Source organism: Trichechus manatus, unplaced genomic scaffold (assembly GCF_000243295.1).
Source record: "Trichechus manatus latirostris isolate Lorelei unplaced genomic scaffold, TriManLat1.0 scaffold00062, whole genome shotgun sequence".
NCBI classification, from domain to species: domain Eukaryota; kingdom Metazoa; phylum Chordata; class Mammalia; order Sirenia; family Trichechidae; genus Trichechus; species Trichechus manatus.
Genome location: NW_004443998.1, coordinates 10,415,905 through 10,424,300, shown reverse-complemented (window position 1 = coordinate 10,424,300; position 8,396 = coordinate 10,415,905). Strand labels below are relative to the sequence as shown.

General features: G+C 43.9%; 1 protein-coding gene across 1 annotated transcript in view; it reads left to right on the top strand.

Moving 5' to 3' along the window:
* The first annotated feature begins 2,477 nt into the window (after positions 1 to 2,477).
* Positions 2,478 to 8,396, top strand: part of TM4SF4 (transmembrane 4 L six family member 4) — a 30,781-nt gene continuing 24,862 nt past the window's right edge. Inside the window, exons 1-2 of the mRNA XM_004379198.1 lie at positions 2,478 to 2,651; positions 3,466 to 3,555. Coding sequence (XP_004379255.1) covers positions 2,478 to 2,651; positions 3,466 to 3,555 — 264 coding nt within the window. The remainder of the gene's footprint in view (positions 2,652 to 3,465; positions 3,556 to 8,396) is intronic.

Sequence of the window (8,396 nt, the reverse complement as noted above, 5' to 3'; positions counted from 1 at the left end):
AAATCATATCTTTTTGTTATTCAGAAGGATTTCCCACTGTATGCACCTGCTTCACACATAGAGTCAGTGTATTGCTTACATTGAAAAGGTGGCTTTTTTATTTCTAAAAGGAAAAAAATCTCTTAAGGAGACCATAGGATGGGTAGATTAAGAGCACAGGTTTTGGTGGCACAGATTCTTCAAATAAAAATCTTAGCTCTTTCTCTAATTCTGCTGGGATCACCTCGAAAAATGTTCTTCACCCCTCTGAGCCAGAGTGTTTTCATCTGTAGAGGGGCATGGAACCTTCCTTACAGAAGGATGAGGAGCATTTAAAATGCATATTTGCGTGGGCATATATCCGTGCTCAATGAAACATGGATGTCTTTCTTCTCACTGCAACCCTGAGATCTCTGAAATTATCTTTAGAAAGCCACCCAAGACACAACACCTAAAATTTTTAGAAGGATCCTCAGCGTGCATCCAATCTGACTTCTCTGAAATCCTTTCCCCAGCTTCCCTGGCCAAGTGTCTCTGAGCTGTGGCAGAATGCAGCCCATGAGTCCCTTGGGAGTGGGTGGCCGAGTCCATGGCAGGACAGGTGTTGCCATGATAATGGAGCTACTGGCTTTTTACTCCGCTAAAATTGGACTCCCTATAAAATTCTACCTACTGTTCTAAATTCTAACCTCTAGAATTACAATGAAGACCTAGCAGGCTCCCTGTCGCACATAGTCCTCCAGCTGTTATGTAACACTGGCTCCAAGTAGGGTCATTGCATAATATAGAATTATAGGCATGACAGTGACGCTGAAAACAGATAGTAACTGAATCATGCTCCCTAGCAGTTGGCAAAAGGTCCAAGAGAGATCTGACTTAATGCCTGCCATGATCTCTAACTGCTCTTTTCAACTTTGTCCTCTCTGCTTCCCAGTCAGCTCATCAGGATCTTTCCTCTCCTTCCTGTCTACTCAACGCCAATCTAAAAATAGATTTTTTATTTCTGTATAGATGTCATAGCTGAACAAGTTGATTGGGAAAAGCGTTTTTGCTAATTCCATCACATCATATAGGAAAGCAGATAGAACGTGATTAACTTAAAGAACTCGTATTAACTTCACGTTGTTGCTAGCTCCTGTAGAGTCGACCCTGACGTATGGCGACCCCGTGGACAACAGAACAAAATGCTGCCTGGTCCTGTGCCATCCCCAGGATCGGTTGCGGATCAGACCATTGTAATCCATAGGGTTTTCCCTGATTTTTGGAAGTAGATTTCCAGACCTTTCTTCCTAGTTAGTCTTAGTCTGGAAGCCCTCATGAAACCTGCTCCGTATTGTAGTAACACACAAGTCTCCATTGACAAATGGTTGGTGACTGTGCTTAAGTTGCATTAGCTGAAATCGAACCTGGGTCTACAGCACAAAAGGTGAGTTCTACCACTGAACTACCACTGCCCCCCGTGAACTTAACACAAGTGTAGAAATACAGCAATCGGGCAAAGAAATAACAGTTATTCTGATTTTATCCTTAGAAGAATCCCTATAAGCCTGAGCATAGGTCCCTGGTGGCACAAATGGTTTATGCTAGACTACCAGCGTAAAGATCAGCAGTTGGAACCTACACAGCGGCACCCCAGAAGAAAGACCTAACCAAACCAAAACCAAACCCGCTGCCGTCAAGTCAATTCTGACTCATAGCGACCCTATAGGACAGAGTAGAACTGCCCCATAGAGTTTCCAGGGAGTGCCTGGTGGATTTGAACTGCTGACCTTTTGGTTAGCAGCCATAGCTCTTAACCACTATGCCACCGGGGTTTCTGAAGAAAGACCTGGAGATCATTAATGGCAACGTTTTGTTGTTGTTGTTTTTAGGCCTAAGGATGACAATACCCAAATAGACACCAAACTGTTATTTTCATATTGAGGAAAATAGAAGCTCTTTCAGATGACCCTTGCATGCCAGGCTTTCAGTGGGAAAGATAAAGACACACACGTAGACCATTAGGTAGTTGGAAGGCATGATTTTAGCCAGGATGTAATTCAATTACCTGGGTGTTTAATAAAGAGCTTGGGGGCGATATTTCTTTATTTGGGCGGCAGCGTTGTCAGATGAAGAGTGTAGTGGTTCTGAGCGCTGTTTTTTCCAGTCTTGTCTTGATTGCAACAATGCGAGTGCCTTGTCTGCAGCTGGTGGATTATTAACTGAGGTTATTGGTCTCCATGGCAAAACGATTACGTACTTGGAACATAACCTCATTGATGGGGGTGCAAAAAAATAGGACTCCAGGACAGGGAGAACGTATAAATGTCCAGTGAGGCTTCAGAGGGAGAAGCTGAAGCAACTCCAAGGATACAGTCAAAGGCTGATTTGGTCCTCAGCCCGCAAATACGAATTGAATTGGAGACAGTTACTAGGACTCTCTGACCGAAAACTTCGAAAGTCCTGTGAAGGAGGCAGAGTGAGGGGCCTTTTTCTTGGATTTATATTGTTTCGTCAGCATGTGTACTGGGAGTTGTGCCAAGTGCCTGGGGGGCACCCTCATTCCCCTCGCCCTGTTTGGCTTCCTGGCTAACGTTCTGCTGTTTTTCCCTGGAGGAAAAGTGATAGACAACAACGATAACCTTTCCGAGGAGGTCTGGTATTTTGGAGGAATACTGGGTAGCGGGGTCTTGGTAAGTACACCAAAAAAAAAAATCTGTCGCTGTCCAGCTGATTCTGTCGCATAGTGACCCCAGGTATAGGAAAGCCTTAACATCTCTGATGGAGGCTATTCCTCCTTCCTTTTAGAACTGTGGACTTGTTGAACAGGAGGATACTCACTTGCTAACCAAAGCCCTAGAGATGGATGATGAGAAGTCAATGCCTCGCAATTTACCCCTCTCTGTTTGGATCTGACCAAGACACATCCACCAAACTGACTTAGGAACAAGTCTCCATGCTTGGGCCGGCATTTCTCATGAGTCAGTTGAACCCCATGAACCAAAATGAAGGCCACGTCTTGTCTTTATTCTAAAAAGGTAGAGCCAGGAAAAACAAAAACCCCAAACGACTCGTTCTAGCAAATTGATTGACTTCCAACCACAAAGAGAAGCAAGTGTCAGTGGGGTCCTCTTCTATCTGTGCACTAATAATGATTCCTTAACCCCTTGGTTCCAATAGAGGTTGGAAACATCCAGTTGAGAGAGAGAGAGAGACTCATTCTTCAGGACAACTGGGCAGTTGAAGACAAATTTCTTATCCTGTCCTAACTCACCATCTAAATGGAAAGTCAGAGTGTTAGATCTTGAAATTCTGCCTCATGGAAGCTGGAGTTACTTAGGCCAAATGGAACCTAAATACTAAATAACACTCACTCTACCCCACCAGCCATTTTCTGTTAGGTCTTGCCCTAAGTCCCACGTTATGGATGTGGTTCTTCACACGGCCAGGCAGGCACCAAGCCCTTCACATCCCCAAACCCACTCTGAGGTGCTTTTCTTGCTGCAGATGATTTTCCCTGCGCTGGTGTTCTTGGGCCTGAAGAACAATGACTGCTGTGGGTGCTGTGGCCACCAGGGCTGTGGGAAGAGATTTGCGGTGAGTGACTCCGGGGGACAGCCACCAGAATGATGCCAGGGTGCACTGTCTCCTTGTGCTTGGCAGCTTGGGGTTGGGGATGAGTTGCCAGCTCTAGGCAGGGACACTGGGGGCAACTGGTACAGGAATAAAGATGCGATTCTTCCTGCTGGGGCAAAGTAACAATATTAATAATTTTACAAATACCATAGCCCTCATATTATGGGTGCTGTTTTAAGTTTTACAAAAACAGGCAGAGCTGTCACAGCTGGAGTGGTGCCATACAAAGAATGCAGGTTTGGAAGGGAAAAGAAGGCGACCATAGCTCTCCCTCTGCCACTCAGAAACCAGGAGATCTTGGGCGAGTCATTTGCCTTCTCTGGCCTTGTGTTGCCTCCTCTGGTAAGTGAGGGGTTAGGACAGGATGAAAGATGGTACCCTCCTTTCCCCTAAGCTCCTCATCCACACCACTGCCAGCTTCACTGTGTGTGAGGCCCAGACCCTCCCCACTTCTATACAAATTTTGCCTCAAGGCTTCTTTTCTTTTATTAATATTTTATTGTGTTTTTGGTGAAGGTTTATACAGCAGTTTAGGTTCCCATTCAACCATTTCTGCACAAAATGTTTGGTGACATGGGTTACATTCTTGACAGTGTGCGAACATTCTCAGTATTTCCATTCTGATTGTTCCTTTTTGCTTCAAGACTTCTGATTCCTTCCTTGTTTCATGCGGCCATGCATCTTTCAGTAGGTGGGCTAGAGAAATGAGGTCTCAACATTCCAGGGTTGTAGTGGAAGGAGTGCTGGATTTGAAAGCAGGAGTTGTGGGGTCGGGTCATGTTTCTGCAACTGGGCAAGTCCATGAACTGCTTTCTGCATTCCTTTGCTCATCTGTAAAATGAGGAAGGTGGGCTAGATCAAAACTCTCCAAGTATGAGACAAACTCGGGTGGTACACAGCATGCAATATCTTCAGTTTATCTTTCAATAGCACAGGAAGTAATTACTTTTTCAAATCTTGAGTCCTTTTCTGTTAAGACAAAAACTTATTTTACTAAAACTAATTTTATTTTATTAAAATAAGACTTATTTTAATCTTTCTAACCCTTCGTAATCTCCCTTTTTAACAAAAGGAGAATACCCAAATAAGCATTGATAATTGTTATGATAACATTTAAAATCATCATTTACAAAGAGATGTAAAAATTCAACCATGATATATTTGATATAATTATATATTATATGTAATACAGGATATTTTTATATAATCAATTATAAAGGAAAGGACAAAATAGATAACTCATTTACCCTAGAACTCTAATCCCATTATTTCTTGTGAACTTTTGAGGGATAAGTTGGAGATGAGAGCTTTTAAAAACCAGCAATTAAGGAAACTGAATGAAAGGAAAGAAGAGTCACTGCTTAGAAATCTAATGTTTCATTCCCTAATTCTGAGTAGAAGGCTGAAGGCTGGCCACTATACAACAAGGGACTTGTTTGTTTGTTATTCTTAGGTTTATAGATAACCACAGTGAAAATGAAGTAACATTCAAAGTATTAGGAAAAGCTTGTTTTTTAAAAATTAGACCAAAGCAAAGCCTAAGAAATGAAACCAAACCTGTTGCCGTTGAGTTGATTCTAACTCAAAGAGACCCTATAGGACAGAGTAGAACTGCCCCATAAAGTTTCCAAGGAGTGGCTGGTGGATTCGAACTGCTGACCTTTTGGTTAGCAGCCATAGCTCTTAAGCACTGTGCCATGTTTTTACAAGCATAGTTGGGTTGTTAGAATCTGAAGTATTTGATCTGTCCAACCAGGTTGTCTATCTGGGGTCCCTCAGTCTCCTCCCACCCGCCTTGGGATCTGCCCGTGGCAGGAGGATGACTCCTCCAAAGACTGGCTGAGTGTCCAGAAGGGCATTTCTGTCAGAGGACCAGCTTTGCAAGACTGTAAACCAAGGCGCCCTTGGACCAGGGGCCACACACTGGGTGGCCGGCATATGGATTTTTTTTTTTTAAATCAGCTGCCGACTTGTAAATATTGAGAGATTTCACAAAAAGCATCTAGATATCTTCTTCAAAAAAAAAAAAAAAAAAAAACAATTAAACTGGCATCTCTGGGCCTGCCCGACATGCCCAGGGCATGGCTGAGGGCGTGGAGCTGCTGCTCCTGCTTTATTAAGAACCATGCTTCCATAATGTTCTGAGGCCGTGGAGCACCAAACAAGTACCGTGTTTAAGTAGGGTATTGACAAACATTTTATCAGACAAAAAGATAAAGGCTGCAACCTAATTTGATGGGAACTGTAATGCCGAACATTTGAATTATTTTTCCAAATGCTCACAGTCTTCCTCTGAGGTGTTTTAGACCATTAGCTTTCTGTGGGGCGTTAATGAAGAAACCTTGCTCAGTAGAAGGCCTGTGAGGCAGAGTTCGATACTTTACCGTCTTCCTTTAAGATAACCTGTTCATTCTGGTCTAGTGCTTTGCTGCTGACCCAAAGATTGGTGGTCCGAACCCACCAGCCACTCATCAGAAGAAAGATGGGACAGTCTGCTTTCCGTAAAGATTACAGCCTTGGAAACCCGATGGGGCAGTTCTACTCTGTCCTATAGGGTCACTATGAGTCAGAATTGACTCAGCCGCAAAGGGTTTGGTTTGGGTTTATTCTTCCAAAAGAAATGTCTTTCTTAAATCCCCCTCAAACTGGCTGTCATTCAAGGAATGCAGAAGTAGCTGGCCAGGAGGTCAGTGCTTGTAGCCTCTGGGGATTTGTGAGACTGAGTACCCAGAAATGCTGACTGAGTACCCAGGAGGCTGCTGGGCTGAATCCTGCTGACGTCTGCACAGCCTTGTTCTCTATCATTCGTTTCCTAACCTCTCTCTTTTGCTATGTCATTCTGGAATATTCTCCAAAAATCAACTTCACCATTCTCTTCCCTTTCTTTGGGCAGTAAAATCAGAACATTTTCTCTGATAGTAGACTTGATAAGGAATTCTGGTGGTGCAGTGGTTAAGAGGTACGGCTGCTAACAAAAAGGTCTGCAATTTGAATCCACCAGCCACTCCTTGGAAACCCTATGGGCAGTTCTACTCCGTCCTATAGGGTCGCTATGAGTTGGAATCGACTCGATGGCAACGGATTTGGTTTTTATACTTGATAAGATACACTGTATTAGAATAGTTGATACTCGAAGCAGGATGTGGGCGCTATGGAGATGAAATGAGAGAATGAGCTGGAAAAAATCTTGAGATCACCTAATCCACAGTTTCATGGTGACGCTGAGGAAATGGAAGCCAGCGCTCTTCTGAGGCAGAGCAAGCCCTGAAGCCCAGCCCCAGGGGTCTGAGCTCTTCCAAATAAATTACGCTGACTCAGGGCTGGGAAGAGTGAGCCCAAGGGCAAAAACTGTGAGAAAAGGGTGACTTTCAAGGTGGGCTTTGAAAACCATGACCCAGGTTACTCTGTCTTCCTCCCATACTGGGGATTCTTGGTGGCCCAATGGGACAACTAATTAATTTTATCAACTCGTTCATGACAAGTATGTACTTTAATAAGAGCCTTTGGAGACTTTGAACTTAACTCAAAGGAGTGTCTTTAATAATGGGACTGAAGGCAGATCGATACAGGAGATATTCGGGTGCAGCCAGGCATTTCAGCATCCTTAAAGCGTATCAGGTAAAGACTCACCCCACACTTAGGCAGGGCCAGATGGCCGACAGGCCAGTTTGGAAGGAAGATCTTGGTTGGTCATAGGGCAGTCAGCACGTCTTCCTGTGCTCGGATCACCAGCGCCCCCTAGGGACGCCTCCTGGTGAGCACTTCTGGGTACTGGCTCTCACAGAGGCCCTAGAGAACAAAAGCACTGACTTTCTGGCCAGCTACCTCTGCGTTCCTTGAATGACAGCCAGTTTGATGGGGATTTAAAAAATACTTTTCTTTTGAAAGAATAGCTTGACTTAAAGGAAGAAATTAAGGTGTGGAACCTTATTTCTTTGCTTTCTGTGCCTTGAAATCCTCTGCTGTAAATTAGGTCAAGGTAGCTACTGTCTTTCATAAGGACGTAGAAAGGATTGAGGGAAGATGATGCAAGGATTAGCATGCGAGGAAGGAAAGAACCACCAACAAAGTGCTCGGGGTATGTAGGGTGCATAGGTCCTCAATAAATGCTTGTTGGATGAATGAAGTAAATGAACACACAGCAGGGATTTCAGGTGCTTTCTATACTTTATCTCAACTTCACAATTACCCTTTGAGTTAGGCATTAAGATCCTCATTTTATACATGTGGAAATTGAGGCCCATGCCTGTCATGCCCCCCACCCAAGGCAGAAAATACAGGATTAATGTTTTAACAAAAAAAGTTTTCAGGAAATCTCCATAAACACTACAAAGGAAGAACCTATCTACCCACTAGACCTGTTTCCCCAATACCTTGCAGCTGCCCAAGTCCCTAAGTGCCGTGTCCCAAAATCGCTCACTTTTCCTTCCTTCCCAACCCCCAGTGCCTCCTCCTTCTGGTTGGGCCAACATAAGTATGTATCTGACCAAGGCCACACCAGTGGAAGATGGCAGAGCTGGGATCTGATCCTACGATGTCTGATTCCAGAGCCCAATGGAGAAAACCAAAACCAAACCAAACCCACTGCAGCTGAGTCGATTCCAATTCACAGCAACCCTGTAGGACGGAGTAGAACTGCCCCATAGGGCTTCCAAAGAGTGGCTAAGCTCTTTTTTGTTTTTTGTATTTTCCTTTTTTTTTTTTTTTTATTGCACTTTAGGTGAAGGTTTACAGAACAAATAGTTTCTCATTAAACAGTCAGTACACGTACTGTTTTATGACATTGGTTAACAACCCCATGA